General features: G+C 38.9%; 1 protein-coding gene across 4 annotated transcripts in view; it reads right to left on the bottom strand.

Moving 5' to 3' along the window:
* Positions 1-26,734, bottom strand: part of LOC144823532 (uncharacterized) — a 1,119,534-nt gene that overhangs the window by 267,794 nt on the left and 825,006 nt on the right. For all 4 annotated transcript variants that reach the window (XM_078682128.1, XM_078682127.1, XM_078682126.1 and 1 more), the window contains one exon: positions 19,963-20,055. In XM_078682128.1, coding sequence (XP_078538254.1) covers positions 19,963-20,055 — 93 coding nt within the window. The remainder of the gene's footprint in view (positions 1-19,962; positions 20,056-26,734) is intronic.

The raw sequence follows: 26,734 nt of genomic DNA, 5'->3' as shown, positions 1-26,734 counted from the left end.
AGGAGTTTTTGGACTGCACTTTTGATAGTGCATATTTAGAAATGGTGGAAGAAGAAGAGAATTTGGAAGAGGAAAACAATAATGAAGTATCTGATGAAATGATGCTACATGTGCTTCTGGAATATGAATTATTAAATCAATAAAATTAATTTTGTTTAAAAAAAAAACCTTCAAGACATTATTGTTGTACTATTAATCGGTATTCTCTTTTTTGAGAATGACAGTAAAAGTTGTGATGAGGTGCATAAAAGATTAAAGTTATAGAAATAAAAAGCATTAGGAACAACTACAATGCTTGAAAGTTAGAATAGTACTTATATGCCTGAAAAATTACATTAATTTAATACATGTGTAATGATAACACAGATATGGAGTGTCATAAATTTAGAAACAATATTCACTATAGGATCTTCTACTCTGACCAGAGACTGTTTCTTTGTCTTTATTCAAGTTATAAAATCAAGCAGTGGTTATAATTTGTATGTTATATGGTAGTAGGGGTCTATAATATTTTTTTTACTTTTTTCCAAACAGATTGTCATTTATATCACCAACATCAATCACTATGCCAACGAGAAATGAAAAAAGAAAGCTGTATAAAAAGACATACCATTTGAAGAGAAAAGAGGCACAAGATTTACCTAATCAACAAAGGACGGAGAAAAACAAGAGTGCTCCTGGTAAGAGCAGCAAGGATTTTTTTTTAAAATTGTGTCAAAGGAAAAGTCAATTGGATAATGTTGAAAAGGAAAAACAGTTTTCAGTATTTACAAGGAGAAATGGAAGAAAAAAGAAAACGGTGTCTGAAAACAGTGGTGAGGAAAGTATGTACAGTAAAAGACGTACGAATCAGTTTGCGGAAATAAGGAAACGTATGTTTCATAAGAGAGTTGTTATAAATTTATTACAAAAGGAAAAAGTTTCTAAAAGGAAATCTGCTTTTTATAAGAAAAAGAAATATATAGAGGAAGTAGTGGATGATGCGTTCGAGACCAAAAAAAATTGTTTATTTTAGTGCTTAAAAGAATAAATACACTAAATAAGGCAATCAGAGTTTTAAAAGCTAAGAGTAAATGGAAGAGACACATAAATAGAACTAATTTTTGTAAAATTTTTTGGGTAAATGGATGCACACTTCAAATTCTGAGCCATTTTTTAATGAAGAGAGTTACTTTCAAAGTAACGATTTGTTGCATGCAGTTGACACCAGTGGTCGAGCGTATGAAGTGAAGGATGGCTGTCCTATTGAGAAAGAGAAAATTGAGGTCAGAAATACAGAAGAGGAAATAGGTGGAGAAGTTTTACAGGGACGTGTTCATGCTCCTGTTTATAGTTGGAATTGTAGCAGTATTTGCAGTGTACGACAGGATTCAATTGATTTCTTTCGCAATTTCTTACGTAAGTACAGTAAGGAAAGTCTAAAAAAAAATTGTAATGTTGCAAGAATTAGATCGTTGCAGAGTGAGAGAAAAAACTGGTTTGCAAGGCCATTCTCTGGCTTGTCTGTCAAATAAAATATGCCAGAGTGTTTTTCATCAGTTTAGGATGTTAGCAGTGCATCATACCAAAATTAGAAAATTAGTCAGAAATATGTATTATGCAAAAAGTCCAGCACTTAAACTTAAAGAGTTAAATAGTGCTCTTTTGCATGGATGTGCATTAGATGTGAAGAATATTTGTGCAGAAATTGAGGTAAGTTATTTTGGTCGAAATGAAGAGAATATAGAAACTGATATAGTTATAGAAGGAAATGTGTTAGAAAATGTTGGACATTTTAATACTGAAGAATTTGAACAGGAAATAACAAAATTTAAGGTGATTGCAGGTAAAAACCAAATTTAACTTGTGTGTGTTGTCGACGCATTCATTACAAAAGTCAAACTAGGTTAGTTGATTTATATTTAAAAAGTGAAGATGAAGATAATACTCAGTGGAGAGAGTTTGCAACTTATTTGCTGGTAGAAAAGTATTTTGATTTGGGTTTTGAGCAACGTATTTGTAAATATTGTTATAATAAATTAAATGAAAATAAAATGCCTGCTAGAGCTGTTCATAATAATCTTGAGTTGATAAATATTCCATCGGAACTGAAGGATTTAAATACGTATGATACTATTTTGATTCAATGTGTACATCCTTTTCAGGCTATTGTTCGTATGGAGCCTAAGACTGGGAAATTAAATCCTACAGATTTACAAAGAGGATTAAAGGGTAGAGTTGTATATTTGCCACTTGATTTTAAAAAAAAATATGGAGACAATTGGTATTGAAAATGTAGAAGAGGAACCTCTTGTTATTCTAGTTAATGGTGTACCTACAAAGAGTAAGAAAATCTGGCAAGATTTAGTGGATGTTAGGAAAGTGAAAAAGGCAACGTTGTATTTAGTCAAAAATAATAAATACTATAAAAATGTGTATGTAGAAGAAGAAGATGTAAGTGATGAAGAGGATAATGATTTGTCTATTGGACAAATTGAAAAAGTCGATATGTCCAGAACTGAAGAAATTTATGAACATTACAGTGTTCATCCACTGCATTCCAAAGAAGCAATGGGGAATGCTATTGAATTATTTCAGATGAAAAAAGCAGAAGAAAGTCCTATTAGTGTGTGGGAAGAAAGTTTGGAAGGTCGTTGTTTCCCACAGTTATTCCCAACAGATGAAGGTGCGCGATATGATGATCGACCTATGCAGATTCCTGCATCTGAGTACCGGACTACAAGATTATATGCAGAAGATCCCAGATTTCGTCAATGTATTCCATATTTGTTTCATCTTCTGTTTGAGAGTGACTTATCTGGTCTTTCTTATGCAGTAAACCATATCTTAAAAAGTGGAGTGCATCTGCAAAATGTTTCAGCAAAGGATTTTATGGATAAAGTGCAACAGAAAGATAGTGTTTTGGATTCTCACCTAATTAATTTAATGGCATGTCAGCGTGGTACTAATGAATATTGGTACCGCCGTCATGGAGATTTAAAATGCATGCTAAGAAACTTGGGAGCACCAACATGGTTTTTAAATCTAAGCTGTGCAGAGTATGCCTGGGAAGATTTACTTGAATATCTTCGAGAGGCGAATGTAAATATTGAAAATATAAACTACAAGACACCAGGAGAATTGTGTTAGTTGGATCCGGTTAATGTTTGCAGATATTTTAATCATAGATTTGAAGCAATGATGTCATTTATTACAAACAAGAAGAATCCACCGCTTGGTGAAGTTTTGGATTTCTTCTGGAGAAAAGAGTACCAAGCAAGAGGTGCTCCTCATATTCATATGTTACTATGGATCAAGGATGCTCCCAAACTTGGAAAAGACTCCGATGACACTGTACTGTCTTTTATTGAACAATATGCCACTTGTAAAGTAAAGTAAAGTCCACATTTGTAAAGCGCACAATCACCCGTAAGGGTCTCTAGGCGCTGGGGGGCCGTCGGGAAGATTAAGCGAGCTATTGCCCAGAGTCACATGGTGCTGGGCTAACCTGCCGCCGGAGCCGGGGATCGAACCGTGGTCTCCAGATTCCAGCGTCAGTCGCCCTGGCCGCGGCGCCACACCTCCCACTTGTGACATACCTAACAGTACAACTGATAAAGACTTAAGAGGAAAAGTGTTACGGTTTCGAAGACATCGTTGTGGAAAATATTGTCTGCGAAAATTCAAATCAAAGGATAAGTTCTATACAAAATGTCGTTTTGGATTTGCACGACCGGTGCTTTTAAAAGGAAGAGTCAACAATTTGATGTCATCTTTGCGACATAATATCACAAGAAGATCACCCAAAAATACATACAATTTAAGAAGAGGAGAAGAGTCCAAATATATAAATGACTACAACCCTGTCATTTTGACCATGTGGAATGCTAACATGGATATACAATATGTTGCGGACAACTCTATTGCTGTGGCTCGATATGTAACGTCTTACATCACGAAATCTGAAAAGACGGAACTGAAGGAGACGTGGGAAGATATTTCTCATGAAAAGAGCCTAAGCAAGAAATTGTATACATACAGTTTTAAGATGTTATCACATCGAGAAATTCGAGCATATGAATGTTGTGATCGATTATCATCAGCAAGTCTTTATGTGAAATCTCGAAGTATCCTGTGGGTGAGTTTAGGTCTAGCAGGAACACGAAACCGTGTTTTGAAAACTGTGCAAGAAATTGAATATTTAGCACAGAAAGAACCAGATAGTACAGACATTCTGAAAACAAATATGTTGGATACATACTATCCAAATAGAAGTACTCTGCTTGAAAATATTTGTCTGTATGAAGTACTTAAAAAATACACTTTTAAAAGGAATATTAGAGAGAATGTAGAAAAAGGTATATACGCTGTAATTGGACAGGAAGGATGTCTGGTGAAACAAACAAAAGGACATTTGATTAATCACCGAAAACTGAGTTGCGAAAATCCAGACAAAAGAGAATTTTACTATTTAGCTCTTTTGCAACTCTTTAAACCATGGCGTACTGAAGAGGAACTACTTGGAGACTTTGTTAGTTATGAAGATTCCTTTAACGCATCTAAAAGTAGTATAGAATGTCCTGTTTTTAGTAATTATCTTAAAATGTTGAACGACGAAATAGAGCAAGAAGCAACAATTGCAGCAGAGATTGCTAGAGAAAGTTCACAAGACACTCAAAGTTCAGCATCGTTGAGTCAGGATCCACTGGGAGAACCAATTATCCGAAATGAAGCAGCCACTGCCATGGATGAGGTGGAAAGAGCAATGCAGCAAGCTCAAGAGGATATAATAAATTTAGAAGAATTGGAGAAGGAATTTAATCTTGAGCAAAGACAGATATATGACGAAGTGACAGAGCATATTGAGCATGGTTTTCGTCATGACAAAAAAGAATGCGCATGTATGTCATTTGAACCTATTCGACTATATGTAAGTGGAGAAGCTGGAACAGGGAAAAGTTTTCTTATAAAAGGAATTAGTACATATCTACAGCAAAGAACTCAGTCACCATTGTCTTGTGTTGTAACAGCACCAACTGGATTGGCAGCACATAATATTAAAGGTATTACTTTACATCGTTTACTGATGCTGCCAGTTGAACATGAAAATAAATTACAATATCACAAGCTATCTGGAGACGCTTGTTATGAAGTTTCTAGAGTTCTTAAAGAAATGAAACTTCTTATTATTGATGAAGTAAGCATGGTATCCAATTTAATGCTTGCTTTTGTACATTTAAGAATGCAGCAGATACTTAAAACTGACTATGATGTTTTATTTGGAGGGAAACATGTCATAGTTTTTGGAGATCTACTGCAACTAACTCCTGTGAAAGGACAATCTGTATTTGAAACTGTTACACATGAAGACACCAGAAAGTGCCTTGGCAGTATTGGAAATGTTAATATATGGTCACATTTCAAATATTCTGAACTGATACAAAATATGCGACAGGCAAAGGATACTAAATATGGAAATATTCTTCAAGATATAAGGATTGGAAGACTAACTGAAGATGCAAAAGAAACTCTACAAACTCGATTACTTTGTAAGTTGTTTCCCAATGAAGATAATGTACCTGAGAAAATATATACTAAAGAGGTAAAAGATAAGTCAGTCATATGCTTGATGCCAACTCTAAAAGAATGCTCAGTTTTCAATGAGAAAATGTTGAAGTTGGAAAATGAAGAAATTAAGAAACTGGAAGCAAAAGATAAAATAGAGTACGAAGGAAGTACTATTGTTTTGTCTGACAAATTAAAGTTAAAATTGGATAGTCTACAGAAATCTATATCTAAAACTGCTGGTTTAGAGAAGAATCTGTATGTATGTTTAAATTGTCGGATTATTTTACGCAGAAATTTACTTGTAGAAAGAGGTCTGGTGAATGGAGCAATAGGTAATGTTGTTGGTTTTGTAAATTACCCAAATAGAGATGAGATTGAATTTTTACGAATAAAATTTGATGGAATTGAGGAAGTTCAACCAATCAGTCGCTGCTCAAGTCGTTTTTTTACTTGTGAAAGACTTGTATGTCCGTCGGAAACAATTTCCAATTTGTTTGGCATATGCAGTGACTATTCACAAATCACAAGGTTTAAGTGTAGATTGTGCTTTGGTCAATATTGGAAATAGTGTATTCAAAGAGGGTATGGGATATGTTGCTTTATCACGAGTTAGAACTTTATCTGGCCTTTATCTAATTGATTTTGATGAGACAAAGATCAGTGCAGATTTAAAATGTGTGAAGGAGTATAATAGGTTAAGAAGAGAATATGCTCCAAGTTTACCTCAATATCCTTTAATTAAAAAGAGTATAGTTGGTCAGAAAAGGAGAAATGAGGAACAATGTACTGAAGTAGTAGAGAAACGAAGAAAAAAAGATGAGACTGTCATTGGTAGGAGTAAGAAAAAGGTTAGTACTACAGAGATTGTTGGATTTAAATTTGAAAATAGGTCTGGTGTCAACTGCTATGCAAATGTAGTGGTTAATGTGTTTTTTTTTCTAAAAAGTTTACAGCAACAGATTAGAGAAAATCAGGAGCAAACATTTTGTTGTTCTTTAAATTCTGTGTTTGAAAAATGTACCAGTGGTAATAGTGAAGTAGGAAGTGTTTCAGAAGTAAGGAATGTTTTAGACATATGTGCAGGACTAAATCAATTTTCTCAGAATATTCAGCAAGATTGTCAGGAATTTATTATGTATATGCTTACAGTTTTGGAAGAAGAAGGTGTAGGTATTGATAGTCTTTTTGGCCTTTCTTATAAATGGGAACATATTTGCGATAATTGCTCATTTACAAGTAGTACTGACATACACACAGAAAGATTTATATATTTAACATTACCTGATTGTAAAACAGTGTCCTTTAATAAACTAGTTAAAGATGCGTATCAGAACATGGTTTGTTCTCAATGTTATTCAGAAATGTTATCAACCTTATTTATCCATAGATATGGACAGTATGTAATTTTAATGCTTCAACGATGCAGAGCTGATGGAAGTAAATTGTCAACTTTAATTAAAAACTATGTGGCTTCTCAAATATCTATTTCTAGAAGAACATTTGTAACTGTAGCAATTATTTTTCATGAAGGGCCATCAATATCATCAGGACATTACATAGCTTATTTGAAGTGTCCAACTGGTTGGACGCTCTGCAATGATAGTCAATTAAGTTTTAAGAATCGTTTGCCTTCTGAGTTAAGAAATTCTTATCTGATATTTTTGCAACCAAAATTTCAGTGAAATTACTTGGTCTAGTCAGAGTAATACTGTAAAGATATGAAAATGTGTTGTTTAGAAATATCATGTGTTTAAGGGTGTTCAAATATAGAAATGAAACTTTTATGTGCCAAAGAGATAGCATAAGGTAAGGTTTCCTTAATGTTGATGGTACAGGACATGTTGGAATTAACTTATACTATTTGGCCACGCGGAAAACAATGAGATATGAAAATGTGGACTTAAGATAAATGTTTTTAGAGTATACTTACTTGGAAGCTTGTTGAGAGATACTCAAAAGAAACGAATTAGCTCATACTATTTGGCCATGCGGAAAAGTATGAGATATCTAAATCTGGATTTGAGATAAATGTTTCTAGAACATAACTACTCGCAAGTTTGTTGAGAGGTACTCAAAAAATAACGACTTTACTCATAGTATTTGGCCATGCGGAAAAAAATGAGATATCAAAATGTTGACTTGAGATAAATGTTTTAAGAACATAGTTGTACGGTTATTTGTGGAGAGGTATTTAAAAGTAACTGGTATACTTTAATTAGTTTGTAATTGTGGAGTATGTGCTGTGCTTACTCAAGAAATTGCGATTTAGAGAAAAACATTTAAGACATGTTTTTTTCTAGGTATTTATGGTATGTATAGAGATCTTGTACGTTTTTTTTTAAATACAATCATTTTGATTGTGTTTTTTTTTCCCTGCTGTCACATGATGATTACTATTGAAATCACTGTTTATAGTGAAAATCAATTTATCTGAGGACAGCAAAAATAAACCAGTAAATATGTTGTCGAAGTTATTTTGTTACATAGGATTTAGAAATATGTATTATAACAGATTTCTTTATTGTCTTCCACAGATATTACATTTTTAAGGTAAGAACAACTAATCATATCTGAGAGTTTCGTGTACCTCTCTCTTATCCTTATTTTTTTCATCCTCTTCCTTTGTTAGTGGTGTTTACATTTGGTTATTCCCTTTAACTCATGCTTTTTATCTTACATCTTTTCTATTAGTATTCTATTCAGTCTTTCTTACTCTTCAGTTTGTTACTTATGTTGCTTTAAAGAGAGTCACCTTTATTGATCCTTTATCACCTTTGTTTCCTGAATCTTAAGTTCTTTGTCTTACTGTACCTTACAATTTGTTCCCTTACTCTGCTTTCTTTAATTATACTCAATTTCCAAGCTAAAATCTATAGTTTAGTTCTTTCACCCTACTTCTTTTCTCTGTATCTGTCTCTCTTACACTCTATGTCTGTTTGTATTCCATTCATCTTCTGTTACTCAACCTTTTTCACTCTTTTTCTGTTAGTGTTGTTTCTTTATTTTATCTATGTCTTTGAAACATTTAGGTACTCTTAGTCTGTGTAGTTCACAGACTGTTTGTTTCGTGTATTATCAGTGATCATACTCTCATTTTGTCTCTCACTTTACTTTCCTTTAGACAGTCATTCTTTGAGTGCTATTATTTCTTTCAAATTATTCTGTCTCGGTCTTTTTTTGTCCCTCAGTCTTCTTTTCTTTCACTTTCTGTTTCATTCACTTGTACTTTGTTTTGTTTTATAAAATAGCACTATAACCATATTTGTACTTTCCTTCCACAGATACCATGTTTTTTAAAGATTTTAAGTTTTTCTTTATTACTATTTCTTAGGTAAGTATAAATAATAAAAATACTTTTTCAACACTGTGTCATTTCTTTGAGTATCCTGGTCATACTAGTGTTGTGTTTTATGTGAGCACTTCCATGGAGGATTGGCTGCACGGTCACAAGGAGCCTCTTAAAAATTAATTTAAGAAATCAGCAACATTTCAGTGAGTTAGTTCACAAATGCGGATGTGTCAAAACATTACAGGTAAATGATATGTGTTAAAGAACTTTACAGCAGATTATCAATGGGGGTTTATTCTGCAATTTTGAATTTAAAAGCCAAGATAGCAGAGATAAAATTATCTCCCTATTACCTAGCTGTCGCTAACACCAGTTAGCGACAGCTAGTAGGAGATAGCGACCATCTTGGGCCCCACTTTGCATGTCAGTGATATTTATCACTAATGAAATGCAAAGTGGGCGTGCCAAGATGTTAGCGACTGGAAACAGTCGCTAACATCGCTATCTCCTTTTACCAACTTTTGAAGATATTCGCGCTAAGCGCGAATATCTCCAAAAGCTAACACCTGCCCTGAGCAGTTCTTAGCCATGTTATCCAATGGGAGATGGATAACATGGCTAAGAGCATTAGCTCGGTAATGCATGAATATCGCGGACTTTCCAGCGATATTCATGCATTGCGGACGTTTTTTATCGCATTTGCTATAAACCTTGGTAATACCAATGTTTATCTGCGATAAAAATCGCTGCAGCTCTGCGGTAAAATTTTGTCTCTAACCACGCAATAGCGATAATTATCGCTTTTGTTTGGTAATATGCCTTAGTGTTTCCTAATATGGCATGCTGGTGGTTTTACTTTTTTTCATCTAAGGCAATGCCTTCTGTTCGTTGAGGCAGGAAGCTCCTTTGAGAATTCCAATGTGCGGGAGGGGTGCTTCTGGTGCAGTAAAATCCAAGGCCGTTCTAGCATGGGCTGTGAGCCTTATCACAGGGGAGGAGCGCGCAGCTCTCTGAGATGGATACAGTTACACATAACAGGGTAGTGACGTCTGTGGAATTTACGGACGGTTGGTCACCCTAGTGTGCGCCGTGCCCTTGGCACCTCATTACGGCGGACTGTGGAGCCGCAGTGCACAGTTTGGGAATCAGTAGTTTTAGAAATAAAGTTTGATAATTTTAACACTCCTAAGCGTTAAAAATCGCCGTTGGTTGACGAAAAATTATTGGAAGTAAGCCAACATAGTGATAATTATTGCTAGTTGTTTACGGTAAGTAGATTTCTAAACGCAAAAAACGGGACATTAAATAAAAATAGACTATGACTATGATTTTACTTCTAGTGATGATAGTGCATGTTAACATTACCGCGTGAAAACAAGCGTTGTTTTTATGCACTAATGTGTACTCTGTAATTAGGAGAGGGGGTTGATTTAGTTTTATTTTCCACACCTCCATGTTAACGCTGCCAAATGCTTTATCAAAGCAGCCCGTGCAACTCGTACGATAAACAAGTTTATTTAAACTGTTTTCCTAACAATAGCCGTGTACGTGATAGTATTTTCGCCTTCAAAGAGATTTTGCTTGTAGTTTAACATACGCCTACTATGCATGTCATTAACTGTCTGTGCTGCACACATGCAAAGTGCTTTTACCGCAGGCGGTGTTATGACGTTCTAACAAAGGTGTTCAGGAACATTTACAAGGATACGGAAGACTTTATCGCTGCTTTGAACGGCAGGAAGTTCCCGATATAGGAGCGAAAACGGCGTCCATAATATGCTTTATAAATTGCAGTCGAACGTTATGTTAGATATAAAGGCTTATAACATACGTTTCAATTTGAATTTTTTAGAACATAGGGTCATATTATCAAGGACGGTCGATACATTTTCGCCGCTTTTATCGACAGGAAATTGCCGATAAAGCGGCGATAATGGGTTTGATAATATGCCGTATGGAAATCTTATCGAAGCCCATGTGAGATGTGAAAACATTTAATATCGGCTTCGATAGGAATTCCATACAGCATATTATCAAGTCCATTATCGCCGTTTTATCGGTAGTTTTCTGCCGATAGAAGCGGCGATATTGTATCGTCCGTCCTTGATAATATGGCTCATATTATGATGGCGATTATCGGCGCTTTTGTTACTGCGTTCTGCCGATAAACGCGACGATAAATTATCACGTCTTCTTCATAATATGCCCCAAGTATTGCCGCATTCTTTAATTATTGTTCTGAAAATGCGGCGATACTTTAGCTTATGAATAGAGCTCTTTTTGGTATAATGAGGTAGTTCTGAAAAGAACTGTTTTTTTTTTTTTCTCAAAAAGTTTTTATTCTTTATAATTTGTAAAACTGGAACCACATTTTTTAACTGTAAAACAGGAACATAGGAAGTTGTTGAACAATTAGCTGCATTCGAATCTTACATGGTCAGTATATCTTCTTTCAACAGGAATGAGGCTCTGCTCCCCGTACACAATCAATCCTTTACACTTGTTGCATTTTATATGCACTTTCTTTAAAAATGGTTTCAACTCCATGTCTGCAGTCGATGGAGATGTAGGTCGTCTGGTCGATGAAGTACTGGCCTCAGCTGGTGGTAGTTCTGTTGCCAGAGCTCTTGTCGCTGCCTGTGCATATTGCACAGGGTGGACTTGGCTCATATGTCTCTTCATGGTGTGAATTGAAAAGGAATATTTTTTGGTAGGATTTCCTCTTGAAAGTACTGAGCTACAAATTGTGCAAGTTACTTTCGGAGCATTTACTTTTTTTTGGTCCGGAGGAAAGGTAAAGAATTGCCAAATGAAAGATTCCTTCTTTTTTTTTAAAGGAAGATGAACATTTTCTTCAGATTCCGAAGAAGAATTGCGTGCGGCAGCCATTTTAGCGAAGTCTCAGGAAAGATGATAAAGGTTGTTTCTCTCTTCAGCGCCAAATAGATAGTGAGGGAAGTTGGTGGTTTCTGGAAAATTGCAGAATAGAAACTACTATGAACCAATAGGAAGTGTTCTTTACAAGTCACATGATTTGACATGCGCGTATTAGGACGTATACGCGGTGACGTATTCCGGACACCTACGTCAATTAGAAGTATCGGTCTAATTTAATGAAGTTTTAAAATGTGAAAAGGAGGAAAGGTATACATTCTCAAATGTTAAATACCTTCATATGGGGTCACAAGAACAATGCCGATAAAGTTTCAAACCTTTTTTATTCTTTCAAAATACCGGGGTGCGCGCACTCGGTCGCGCACCTCAGTACGTTTTTCAACATTTAGTGACAAGTCTGAAAACGGTAAAATGAAGGTAAGGTAAAGATTTTGTAAACCATTTGAGACTTACAAGAAGTCCCCAAGCAATTCTGACAGTGAAGAAAAGTTTGTAATACTATGAAAAAATTTCTCGAAAATCTATGATAAAAGTATAGAACACATTAAAAAAATATTTTATATTTCGCAATTAAAAAAAACAATGAAATATAATGAAAAAAAATAAGTTATAAACAGCTTATACTTAGGAAGTAGCCTTTAAAAAACCTATGAAATTCACTGAAAAAACCATAGGTTTTACACACGTTATAGTTAGGAAGTAGCAATTAAAAAACCTATGAAATTCACTGAAAAAACCATAGGTTTTACACACGTTATAGTTAGGAAGTAGCATTTAAAAAACCTATGAAATTCACTGAAAAAACCATAGGTTTTACACCAGTTTTGGTTAGCTCTAAATTTTACACGCATAAAACCATTGAAATTCCCACGTTATAGTTAGTTGGACTCACTATAACTTGCGCGTGCAATGCACTGCTGATGACGTCATATATTACATCACTCATGACATGGTCAGCGAGCAATTGAATTGAATCTCTTTTCTGGCAGGCGTAAACAAGGACAATGAATATGCAGACTGCAAAACTGCTTTATTAGAGTACCTTCCATAAGTATGGAGCTTTTCACTTCCTCAGCCCAGATGTGTTCCTGAGTTTGTCTATATGTATATTTATGTGATGTTGTGTAATAATGTACGTTTTGCCTGGTTGTTTATTCAAGAAAATAGGCATACATTTTTATAGAGTTATCAGATTGTCACCTATTGCTTTTCATATACTAACAAGGTGAAAGTCAGGAAGCAACTGCACATGACTCAGGTTGAATTCTGCCAGCCTTTCATCTTTCCAGAGTCACAAAAACGAATATCACTTTTGACTGAGCATTAATGTATAGAACATACTTTGGCTATAGATTGTATTGTGTTGTATTATTTATATTGCGCCGACTACCACTATGTGGGGACTGGATTGCTTGCCTACATTGCTAGCATGCTGCACAGTGTGGGTGTGTGGTGCCAAGGATGTTGGCTTTATTTTGATCCTATGTAGGAAGTGTTTCCATGAAATGCGTGATGACCACCGAGGTGTGGTTATCATGAAATGGGATGCAGTGCTTAGCAGTGTGATGAATGAAGACGTGTGAGGAATAGGCAAGCAGTTTATGGTTCTCTATATACTGGCATCTTTGAGCTGCTCTGTAGGCCCCTTTATTGTATTTCATATGTTCATTGTCAACTTAACAGGTTACGCATTGGGTTGGCCATTGTGAGATATTAAGTTTAAAGTTAATGGTCCTGAGCAGGCATAGGTTTAAGGGAGTCAAGTAGTGGTCATGGCATTTAACTAGCTGGGACCTGTAGTGGTGGACTAAATTTAAATCCTTTGTTTACTGGAGGAATGTGCCAGATTTATTTATTTATTTATTTATTTATTTCGTGTTTTTATAGCGCGAACATGACCCTGTAAGGGGTATCAGAGCGCTTTACAGAGATATCTCAATAATAGAACCATTAATAACCATAGATTGCAGAAAACAAACAAACTCTTTACAACAGTACATTTCGGGAAAGCATATAACAGATATATCCGAAGCGCAATTAAATCACCCCACTATATATGTTACAGATGTACCCTCTCAAATGAGTGAAGAGAGATGCTGGCATGTGAATGGAACAAATATGGAGAGATTATATCCAGAGTTAATGATGTCAGGACTCATTGTAGAAATGTTCCCATATAGAACAATTTCGCTTCTTTTTTTAATGCTGCGGTGGATGGAATTCTTCTAATGCTAGGGGGGAGAGCGTTCCAAATTCGTGGTGCTGCCCCAGAGAACGCTCGGTCATACATTTTTTTCTTTAGAAAAACGAGCTGGTTTCAGAAGAAGATTGTCTTTGCTCCTGGTGCCTCTGTTTCCTCCTGACAGCGTGAGTTTTTGTGCAAGGTAGACCAGAGTTTTATGGTGCAATGCATTATGGTTGATGCACGCTAACTTGAAGTGAATTCTTGCCTCGAAGGGTAGCCAGTTGAGTACTTTCAGATGGGGGGAGATGTGGTCGTACTTTTTTGATCCTGATATCAGTCTTGCGGCTGCATTAAGACATGCTTTCAAAGGGGCTGTTGTGATCTTAGGAAGCCCTGCCAGAGTAGTGCACCCGTATTCTCTCCTTGAGATGACCAGTGACTGGACTGCTGTTTTCAGATCTGTTTTATTTAGGAATGGTTTTAGTTTCCGCAGGTAGCTTAGGTGGAAACGGGCGTTCTTTGCCATTGTGTTAATGTGTGCAGTCATGTCCAGATTTTTGTCAAGAGTAATTCCCAAGGATTTAGTTGAGTCGACAATCTTCGGGGTGCATTTTAGAGCTGTGATAAAGTTGGACCACTCTGCTGACTTGAGTTTACTTTTCTGAGGTGTAATCAGTAAGAATTCAGTTTTTTGTGGGTTTAGCTTCAGGTGATTTAGGGTTAGCCATTGGAGGGTACTCGTAAGGGCTTGGTTCATAGTTTTTATGTCTTCAGTTGATGTCACCTTGATGTACAGTTGCGTGTCATCAGCGTACATATGGAATGCAATGTTCGCATTTTGTAGTATAGCCGTTAGTGGTTCTACATAAAGATTGAAAATCGCCGGGGATAACGTCGAGCCTTGTGGAACTCCAATTGTGTTTCTGGTAGACCCTGACAGGGTTTGGTTGACAATGAATTTTTGAGATCTATTCTCTAGGAAGGAGCTGAACCACTTAAGTACTAAACCATCTAGCCCCATTCTGTTTTTCAACCTCTCCAAGATTCTGGCATGATTTACCGTATCGAACGCAGATGATAAATCCAACAGTATTAGGAGACATGTGTCATTGTGATCGAGAGCTCTTAATGCGTCATCTACTATTTGCAGGATTGCAGTTTCTGTACTATGGTTCAATCTGAACCCTGATTGGTAATCATTTAGAAGATTGAAATCCGAGATGTGAAGACTCAATTGTTGCTGGACACATTTTTCCAGAACTTTGGCAAGCATAGGGATGTTAGTAACAGGTCTGAAGTTGTTTGGATCGGAAGGGTTTTCAGTTGGTTTTTTTAGAAGAGGAGTGACTTGCCCAATTTTTAGGCAGTCTGGGATTTGACCTTCAGAAAACGAGGCATTTATGATCTTAGTCCACGATGGGATTAACAAATGGTTAAGTGAGGACCAGCACTTTGCTGGAAGGGGGTCGTTATAATGGTTGTTAGGTTTAGTAGATGCAATGATCTTTGAAATGTCTAATTCGCTGATTGGCTTAAATCCTGACCATCGCGCGTTGTTTTTTGGATTGTCATCTTCTTGTTGGAATTGTGGTTCATCCAAGTAACCTTTCTCCCTTTCCAAGTCATCCGCTGGTTTTTTAAGTTTCCTTTCTAGAGCGTTAGCTTTGTTGTTAAAGAAGACTGAGAAATCCTCACTATTTAAGCTTGTTTTGGCGAAGATCGGTGCTGATTTGGCAGATTTATTCGACTGTTCTTTGAGTATATCGAATAGTTTTCTAGGTCTGTTTGTAGCATTGTCTAGTTCTTTCCTAAAGAAGTCTTTTTTTGATTTAAGGATGCTTTTGTTATAAGCTTTCCTGTATTGTCTCAGTTGGCCTAAGTTTGATGCGGTAGGGTATTGACGCCATTTACGCTCAGAGAGTCTGAGTGAACGTCTTTCTTCGTTTAGGGAACTATTGAACCATGGATTTTTGTCTTTGTCAGAGATCCTTTTAAGTTTTAGAGGGGCGACCTCCTCGATAATGCTTAAAATAGATTTATTATAGTGCAAAGTGAGGTCATTGACGTCAATCATGTTCTTGGGTGTCTGCAACTCATTTTCACAACGAGCTGCTATGTTTTCCATATTGATTCCTCTGGTGTCCCTGGACCATTTTTTTGGCTTAACATCTTATGAGGTCGGTTTAGTTTTTCTCAGAGGAATTTCGAATGTAATTATGTGGTAATCGGACCAATCGCATTGTGTGATTATAATGTTCTCAATTGCTTTTTCTTTGGCTATGATCCAGTCTAACGTTGAACCTTTGGAATGGGTGGAGAGATGACATCCCTGGACTAAGGATTGTTCTTCCAGGAAAGTTTTAAAAAGTTTGATTTGATTGTCAGCCTGATTCTCCCAGTGAATATTGAAATCACCTAGGAATATATAATTAGACTGGGGACTAGAGTTGACGGTAATGATTTCCATCAGTTGGTCTAGGAACTTAGTCTTTGTGCTAGGCGCGTGGTAGAATGCATGGAGTTTACAGTTTTGGTTGTCCGCAGATCTTAAAGACATGCCTAGATATTCACAAGATTCTAACGGGTCCGAATGAGTTTTGGTAATGGTAATGTCTGACCTGTGAATGCATGCGATGCCTCCCCCCAATCTGATTTGTCTGTCCAGTCTCAAAATCTGGTAGTTTGGGGGAACTAACATGTCCAGACAAGGGGAAGATGCGTCGGAAAGCCAAGTTTCGGTTAAAATGGTAACGTCAATTTCATGATTTAGTATGAGGTCGGCCTTGTCTGCTGCGTGTTTATTTGCAGATCGACAGTTGAGTAATATGCAACAAAAGGGTTTCTGGGAATTGGTCATATGTGGATCTAACGTTTCAGGCATTAGAGTCACTATTTTTAGGTTGCTTGTGTTGGCCATTCTATTGTTAACCTGGGATGTTCTATCCATATTAGATACAATAGTTTGGATAGTGTTTACACTTAACTTAGTTTGCGAAGTGTGGAGAGGGTCATATGTGGATAGAATGGATGTCAACTCATTGTCTGTCAGGTAGTTTAGTTGCGTGCGTGGGCGGCATATTCTGTTTGACGTCGCTAAGGGAGTAGAGCGACGATTATCATTTTTTGCAAGAGAGGAGGACTGAAGGGCCTCCATTTTTGCCAACCAATTTTCTGATAAGCAAAGCAAGTTCTTCATGTCTCTGATGGCTGCAAGCATGGCTTTGTAGGTCTTATTTGATTGTGAATAGAGATGATTGAGATCAGGATCCTCTTTTGTATGAGTGGATCTAGACTTTTCCGAGTCTAGTCTATTTTGAGTGGAGGTTAAGGTTTTCTTCTCTGTTGTGGGGTTAGCTTTGCCCAACTCTGCGGGCACTGTGCTTGTTATAATTAGATCGGAACAGGAGTTCACTTGCAATGGCTCGACATTTGAGGAAGTGTTTTTTAATGCCTCGTGACCCATCTTGTGTGATTCCTTTATCCTACCATTTTCTATTTCATCAGCGTTCGGGGCGATTGGTTCTATAAGTAGCGATTGGAGTTCAACGTTTGAGTTTATGTCACCTGACGCCCTGACCCATATATGCGATTGGGGTTCAACATTGTGGTTTATGTCATTTGACGTCCTGACCCTTACCTGACTATTATTATCCTGCCATATCCTGTCTACCTGATTCAAAGGTTGAGGCTCTTCCTTGGTGTTAATGTCATCCATTGATATTATTTGGTTTGACTGTTGGGGATCTTTCGCAGTGCTTTCTTCGGATTCAGCCGTTAGGTTCCCCTGTGCGGCCATGACTAGAGAGTTCCGCTTAAGTTGGTTACTTCCTGCAGTGAGGTCGTTGTTGACATTGTTTTTTAATGTGTCATAAAGTGTTCGAGATCTTTGTTGGCAGCCTGGATGAGAACCGTGCCATTTTTATAACATGTTATATTTAATGTTGCTCTTAGTTTTCGGGAGGGTGTGATGAGCAATTTTGTTCCATAAGGAACGTTTTTAGTTTCCTGTACTTTCAGCGAGTTATTAAAAGTCTTTCTCCATTTAGCCATTTTTGTGGTGAAGAAGATAAGATCATTGATAATCATACCCTTTTTAGAGTTCATGGAGGGATCTAATATTAGCATTTCAGGGTTAGATCTTAGTAGGTTTTGTTTAAATGTTTTTGATGCATTTTTAGAAAGTCTGGGTGGGTAGATTATAGAAAATGAGTTACTTCCTTCCGCTTTAAAGTGATGCCCTGCCATGGTTTAGCAATCAAGGTAATTATTGTTAGCAAAGTACTGCCTCTACCAAGATGGCTGCACCTATAGCTACAGAAGTGGAAGTAGTCCCTTGTCTCTGTTTGTGGACCCAATTCCTGATAGAGACAGTCCACTTTCAGTTTCCACTCAATTTACTCTAGAGAAGACTTCTGTCCTATCTTAGTTTTTGCCCAACTCCATTTTTTAGTTTAGGCAGCTCCCCCAGTCAAAATGGTGTTATCCTTACCATGGACCTGGAATAGACCCAGATAGTACATAACTGGTTAATTCTCTGTTCAGTAGCTCTGTGAAGTGGGAGAGAATCGGAGAGAATAGTCCCCTCATTAGCCACTCTCCCTCAGACAGATCGACTAATACACCTCGATTATCCCTCAATTCGAAACTAAACTAAAATGGCTCACCGTTGGTTTTTGTAGTTATACTCCAGGACCAGAGTTATTTACTGCCTGCTCCCCAGCATTCTTCTGTGCCTCTTCTGTGCATTTTCGCTTCACTTCAGCGAGGGAGGAGGGGCGGGTTATATGGCGATCTCACTCCCAGGCTGTACGTTGAAGGCGCAGGCTAACCTCTGGGTGAACGCCATCACTACCAGAGCCTCACGGTGTAATGGATGCACCCCTTCTTGCTCCTCTCTATGTCTTCCAGATGAACAGGGCGCTCCGAGGACTCCTCGCTGCGGTAGCCAATGCAGCCGCTCCGTCCTACGAACTCCCTCGCAGCCACAGATCCGGGCGCTTCCCGACCCTCGATGTTCCAGATATTAGCTCCCCGGCAGAGAACTCGCTCCGCACTGCCCTCCGTCACCCCAAATGCACAGTCTGATGTGGGGGATGAAGGGACGCTTGTGGCACAGTGCTCCGCTCCCCTCCGATCGTGACGATTCACAGGGCGGCAAGCCGGGAGGCAGGCGATCTTTCCTAGTGTCCCAGCAGGCTCCAGCGGTCAAGCAGGGACGCGGATGATCCTTTCTCAGATTACCAGGGCGGCATGTAGGGGGGCCGATGATCTCTCCTTGAGGCTCCAGTGCTCCGTTCCTACTTCCAAACGTGAGTGGTTACAAACCCGTTTCTTTTCTTTGTTATCCAGTTTCATTAGCTTTCTTAATCACTCTGTTTCTGGGGCTTAACTGGGATAAAATGCACACAGTAATCCCAAGCCTGCGGCGTTCACATCCCGAGCTCCTCTCCAGTCGCCATCTTGCATAAATTGTCACAGATGTCTTCAAATATTCAATACCTGCTGAGTTGATGACGGATAGTTTGTTTGTTGGATGTTCTATACATTGCAAATTATTAATATCACTATTGTCATTACTACGAAAATGGAAGTGATGTATTTTATTGAATGTACCACTGAGTCCCTGGTACTTCGACGCCAATGCTTAAAAACAGTTGGATCAATGGGATAACCAAAGTGCCTAGGTAGTGAAGGGACGAGGAAGGGTCCATCACAATAATGGATAAAAACAAGTGCAACCTCATAAACTGAGTTTGTGAAGCTAAGTGCCTAATACCTGCGGGAAAAATGTGGGAAATCCATGTTTTTATGACACTAAAAAGATTAAAGCAGGCATCAAAAATCAACAAATGGAATGTGTGGCGGAGATGGGAGAAGGACAAAGCAGTCATAGAGCATTGTGGTTGTTTGTAACATTTTCAACTAAGACATTAAAGTAGCAATGATGCTGTGTGACCCCACCAACCAACGTAAATAAAAAACAGCTATTGCTGAATTACTCAACATCAAATTAACTTTTCAATGTATTATGGCTCATTTTACTCACCAACTGAGCAATTGATGTCCATTACCCGCTCACTGTTCTGATGGTCCATGGAAGAGGTGTCTTGCTCTTCTTTTATATGAAATTGATTAACAACTGATGGGAAAAAAGAAAATGTTATTCTAATATATGTGTGTGTGTTTACATACAACATCCAAATATATATTATGTTATAGTATGTTCTCAGTGGGAAACAACTGTTTCTCTGGTGTTAGGGGTGACATGGTTTGAAGCTCTGGATGCGATAGGTCAATCAGAAGTTGCTTTTGAGAAGCTCACATGCATAGGCGTTGAGTGCCCATGAGCCAACACTGGGACTGCTACCTACACAAGTGCACCTTAAAGCACTGTGTACAGGTCCGTGGTGCTGCAGTCTTAACAGTGCAGGTGTGTGTAGCCCACTTTACTGTTAAAAACAGAAAGGCTTGGGCTTTTTCATTGATAGTCACAGACACCCTCTTTTATGGACATCTGCGGTAATTGTCCTACCATTGGACACTCATGTGGAGCCAACGATTCTTCAAGAGTGTACAGGTGATTTCTGTTATATTTCTATTTATAGAAAACCGCATCTTCTCTAAAAGATGTGTCTTTCTTTCGCCTTTGCTTCACACTGTTGAGTGCATAGGGTTGGCAGGTAATCTCTGCAACCCGTTTCAGCTGTTGCATGCATGTGCGCATGTATTTCAGTTTTAGGTTTCGCCTATGCAGCACATGCGCGGTCTCTTCGAGAAAAGCTGTATCTATTTGTTTATTTATTTGCGGAGTTTTATGTGGCGCGGGCTAGACCCGGAGGTATCAGAGCGCTTTACATGAGGATCAGCGAGTTACAAGTTACAAAATTACATCAGTTACAGGAGCCAAGTATAACATAGGAGAAAAACAGTGAATACACAATAACATGGGTTATTAGAGCATAATATAGCCAAAACACACGACAAATGGGGCATAGAAGGTAGGGGGGAATAGTAAAAAGGGATAAGGGATGCATTACCGGGTAAGGCAGACTGGCAAGAGGAAAAGTACTTACAAAACAGTCACAGTAAAAGAAATACAAACTGGTTGGGGACCAACAATCATAAACATCCCGTGAATCGGTAAAAGTGTAAGATAAAAGGGGAGTAAGAGAGCAAAGTGGGGTGAACGTGAGGAACAGAACAGACAGGAGAACAAGGAGCAGTCCAACAACAATGAGGATAGGTCGAAACCGGCAAAATGGAGGACCCAGGCCATGGGAACCGACCGCATCAACCCAAAATGGCGAAACACACAAAAATCCAACAAGAAAACCACAAGGCAGCAGACTCGAAGGCTTCACGCAGGGTCAGATGTGGGAAGTAGCCATATGAGCATGGAGGGAGGAGGGCTGGACACCGTCGATCACAAAGCGGGTCATCGACGTACACACAACCAGGGCTCCGGGTGCAGCAGCATCGCCATTCAGAATGCCGCAAAGACAGGGGAAAGTTAGATTCGGGCACCAGGCAACAGCTCCGGAGAGGTGGAGGCAGCAGCTGGGACCAGAAGGGCGCACCCCTCCCCAAAACTCAAAAAGCAAAACAAGCATAGGGGCACTAGTCAGTAGCGCCGCAGTACTCAGCGCTACTGAGCCCCGCCCGGAGAAGCAAGAGTCATGCATCTCCTTCGTCGCTAGGGAGACGGTGCAAGAGGACAGGCAACACAGCAAAATCCAGAGGGTAGGGGACGACCGGTAGGGGAGATCCCCAGCCGATCCCCTCCCCAGGCACCAAGGCATATCCCACCGGTCATCGGCAGCTGAAATGGCTCTGCCGCCAGCAGATCCTCAACAACTCGTCAGAAGGCGGGGGAGGAGAGGAAAACACAGCAGAGAGACGAGGACAAACCATGTCCATTGTCCGGCTGGGTAGGTGATGGCTGAGGGGGATGGCCAGAGCCAATCTCCTCTATAGCCCCCTGAACATCTCCACTGGGTATCGGCCATGTTGACCGAGGCTCCGCAGTTAGCACACAATTCAAGGTTTATCGGAAGATCTCGAATTGGGCCACGGAAACTGGAGAGCCGAATCGCCGTAGTCTATAAGACCCTCAGGTGAGCAAAAAAAGATCCAAGGGGGTAGATTCCAGGGGACCAGGGCCAAAAAGGAAATCCCTGGCTAGGGAGCTCCCGACCGGAGCACCTCACCTGGCAGCCATCTTGTCCAGTATATCTACTCTGTGGGCTTACAGCCCGCCCATCACTTTTAATTTGTTGCTTTGTGTGTTCTTTGCAAATGCTTGCTTCGCTGTGGTCAATGTGGGTTATATGTTCCTCCTTTTTGTGTGTCGAAACCCTCCTATGGAGCATGCCTCTATTACTTGTAGGCTTGTCCTCAGCCACAGTGGTTGTGTGCTGAGGACGGAACCTTTCCGTCCTCTGCACACAACCAGGAGATTTCCTTTTTGGTTTCAGCCTCAGGAGGAGCTTCCCCAACCTCCAGAGGCATTTGTTCTTCAATGTAATGATGTTCCTGCGTATTGCGCGCTGACATCGATACATTGAAAGTGAAACTGGAATGAGCTGGCCATCTCATTAGACTTTACCTGCATTCATACTTGCAGGGCTATCTCAGCCCTCCTAGCACCAAGGCAGACAGGAGAGGTATAATTGGAAAGGGCAAAATAGTTCCCTTCCCAAGTGGATCCCTGCTTGAGGATCGCCATAGGAGGGCGATCCCCAAGCAGCGATTCACCCAATAGATACCAGGGAGGGGAAGTGGCCCTTTGGGCAAGGGCTTTTGCTCCCCGCTGTAAATTATGGCCATATTTAGTCTTCCTGCCCCCTCCCCCCTGAGGGCAGATGGGGCAGAATCTAGGGGTGGGGACTCCCCTAAATGGGCATGCTGATGCCTCCACCCCTCCCCAAAAAAATCCATATTATGATGCTGGGTTTTAAATGCCTTTCCATGGCAGCCATGCCGCCATGGAAAGGCTTGCGGGGATTTGCTTGGGGGCCCAATGCCGGCCCCCGGGGGTTGGGGGGGTGCACTTGGGGGGTACCCATGGTACCTCCCTGCATGTCCATGCACAAGATGGCAGGCACCGCATGGTGCCTGCCACATTGTGCATGGAAATGCACAACATGGCATTCTACCATTGTGGCAGGAGCTGCTGCCAGCAGCACCCGCCGCAATGTTACAATGCCAGATGCGACCACCGGGGTGGCAGTCGCATCATAATTGGGGTGGCGGGACCGCCGCATGGCAGGCGTGCTGTCCCGTTACCACTAGGGAGGCGGGCGGACTTTAGTAGTAGGCCCCTAAGTTTCGATTTGGTATGCTGTGATATAAAATAACTTTAGTTTATTTGTTAGGGCTTCATACTCCTCGTCAACACTTCATTTACCACATTTGCAGCAGTTGTACCCTGCTAATGAACCCCTTGATTAGGCTCTTCCGTTGCAGAGACAGAATATAAAGTACAAAATATCGAGTTGCACAAATATCGAATCATTAATATCGTGCGTCAGAAATATCGACAGCAAGAATATCGTGGTCAAGAATATCGACTTAAGGTAAGTAATATCGATTTTAAAATTATTGAAGTGTTTAATATAATTTGCAAAAATATAGTTGTTAAAATATTGTTTTTTATGGTCATGTATTTTAGTACATATTTTATATGTATGTGATTTTTTTGTATAAGAATTGTTTGTATTTTTAATATGTGTTACATTTTTAGTAGTTATTTTTTTTTATTTGAATTTTGCACTTTTAGTTCCGTAGCGGGTTGTGGGTTTATAGAAGAATAGGGTGGGAAGTAATTTAATCATATTAAATGTATAAAAAAAAAAATAGAATTTTGCGTATTTAGTTCCGTAGCGGGTTGTGGGTTTATAGGTGAATAGGGTGGGAAGCAATTTAACAATATTACATTTATAGATTAATTTGTATTTATTAATATTAGTTTAATTGAGATGTTATAGTGTTAATTGAGTAAAGTAATGTATTAATAATTAATAATTGGTTGTTTATGTATTTAATGAATAATTAATTATGGTAACTGTGTAATTAATTTTTGATGTGTGTTGTGGTGTTTATAGGTGTAAAGGGTAGGAAGTAAATATTTTAATTAATAATTGGTTAATAATTAATTTTAATTAATTCCTTTGTAAACAATTTTGGTAATTGTAAAATTAAGGTGTGTGTTGTGAGTTTTATAGGTGTACAGGGTGGGAAGTAATTTATTTGTAATTGATGAACGAATAATTGGTTAATTCGTTTTTATTAATTGGTTATTCATTTTGGTAATTTTGTCATTAGATTTAGGTGTGTGTTGTGGTGTTTTAGGTGTAAAGGTGGGAAGTAATTTATTTTAAATGTATTCATTAATTGGTTGTTAATTTTAATTAATTTATTTGTAATTAATTATGGTCATTGTGTAATTAATTTTAGGTGTGTGTTGTGGTTTTTATAGGTGTAAAGGGTGGGAAGTAATTAATGTTTAATTGATGAATTAATAATAGGTTGTTAATTCGTTTTTATTAATTAATTGGTTATCCTATTTGGTAGTTTTGTCATTAAGTTTAGGTGTGTGTTGTGGTGTTTATAGGTATAGAGGGTGGGAAGTAAGGTACTTTTAATTTATGAATTAATAATTGGTTAATTTTAATTAATTTATTTGTAATTAATTATGGTCATTGTGTAATTAATTTTAGGTGTTTGTGGTGTTTATAGAAGTAAAGGGTGGTAAGTAATTTGTGGGTTGTTTTTCTTTTTTGTCCTCATTTGCCTTAACCCCACTAGAAGAAAAAGAAGAAAATAACCTCCATCTTTCTTTTCGTGTCCTGCTGATCTCGTTGTTTACTGCCGTCAGCGAAAAAGATTTAATTACTCGAAGGAGGATCGTGGGAAAGAGATTTTTGCTCCACCTAGGTTTTCACATAACCTGCCAGACCAAATGCCTGGGAGACCCTTTTTGGTAGTCCGAGGAGCATTAAAGGCATAATCATCGGACCCGGGAAAAAAGAAAAAAAAAAAACAGGACTCCTACCTCCATGACTTCAGTAGCTCTCAAAAGACCAGTTTATTCTTATTACAGGATCTAGCCATATCAACCTTAGACACTTCATATAGCGAGGTCAGCCCTTCTTAGTGGGTCGCGCCGTTGACTCTACCCAATACCTGCATATTTGCCTTCTTGCCAAAAGTATTGCGTAAAAGAGTAAGGATCTTGCAAGGTCCACAATGTTGTCATCAAGGCCGAAGATGATTAACTGTAGACTAATAGTCAAAGGGACCCTCAGAATAGATTCCATAGATATTATAACTTTGTCCCAGAAATCGCGTATGAGGGGACAGTCTTTAAACATGTGTAGATCTGATGCTTCTGGGAATCCACATTTGTTACATACTTTGCCGGGCTGAAATTTCGATAGTTTGAGCGGGGAGAGATACGTTCTATGGGCTGTAAAGATGTGATTGCGCCTGAGCCAAGCATGTTTGACAATTCTATAGAGAGTTTTAAATTAGTCCATCCACATTGAATCACATTGTATATTCATCTGTTCTCACCATAAGTCATTGGCAAGTTTAAATTCGCCATCTGCTTCCTCTGCAATCGCCCAGTACCACATTGAGACCTCCCTTCTCCCTCCAGGCTTTGCCACAAGCTGCTCTTCTAGGTTACTCTCTCTCCTTAATAGCACATTGCTCTTAGCCTGTGACTGGACCCAGCTATTCAATTGAAAATATTTAAACTTGGAGAGACCGGGCCCCACTGCCTCGCGAAGATCTTCCCAAGAAGGCAAAACGGCCCCTTCCAACAAGTCTCCCCACGTTAAAACCCCAGAATCTTTCAGAGGCATGCTCAGACTATTCCAGAGGCATGCAGGAGTACCTGGGGAATCCCATAGTGGTGCCCTTTTTGAAAAATAGCCCAGCCCTACTCTCCTTCTTATTGCTGACCAGCTTCTAGCTAGTGACTTAAGAACTTTCAATGTAACTTTTTTTTTATTTTGGTCACCAAACTTAAACATAAAACCAACTTCCGACAAGTCTGATCCCCTTAGCATGGCCCAGAACAACTCTCCCACAGTTGTACTAGTAGGCATCTTCAGCAACATTTGTGAATGAGATAACTGGAATGCCCATGCGTAATATTGCAAATCGGGCATAGCCAGACCTCCTTTCTCCTTCTTCCGCCTAAGCTTCTTCCAAGCAAACCTGGTAGCTCTCTGCTTCCAAATAAATGAATTTAATTCTCTTTGACATTTCGCTATTTGCTTTGTGTCAAAAGCCAGTGGGATGGAATTAAAAATAAAAGTTAGCTTAGGGAGGATGGACATTTTCACTAGATTAATTCTTCCCAAGATTGATAGGGGAAGGTGCACCCAAGAGTTCAGCTGTTTTTGGCACTCTTGAAAGATGCGATTAAGATTGAATTCCAGGATCTTCTCAACTTCCTGGGTTATTCTAATAGCTAAGTATCGCATGGAGGTAGCAATGTGGTGGTGTGTGTTTTCCATATTCCACGCCATTATCTCTGTCTTATTCGCATTCATTTATATACCGATATTGTGCCAAACTCTTCTGCATGTGCGATAATCGTACAGAAAGCTGTATCAAGGTCAGCTGTAAAGACCAACATATCATCTGCATACAGGGCCACTCTCCTCTCCCACTCTCCAAATTTAAACGGAACGATGTTCTGGTCTTCTCTAAGTACCTGTGCGAATGGTTCTATGTAGAGGTTAAACAGGAGAGGGGAGAGGGGGCAGCCCTGTTGCGTACCCCTAGTGATCTTGAAGGGGTCTGTC

The sequence above is a fragment of the Lissotriton helveticus genome, chromosome 3_1 (genome assembly GCF_964261635.1).
Source record: "Lissotriton helveticus chromosome 3_1, aLisHel1.1, whole genome shotgun sequence".
Classification (NCBI taxonomy): domain Eukaryota; kingdom Metazoa; phylum Chordata; class Amphibia; order Caudata; family Salamandridae; genus Lissotriton; species Lissotriton helveticus.
The sequence above is the reverse complement of the archived record's forward strand: the minus strand, read 5'-3'. Positions and strand labels throughout refer to the sequence as shown.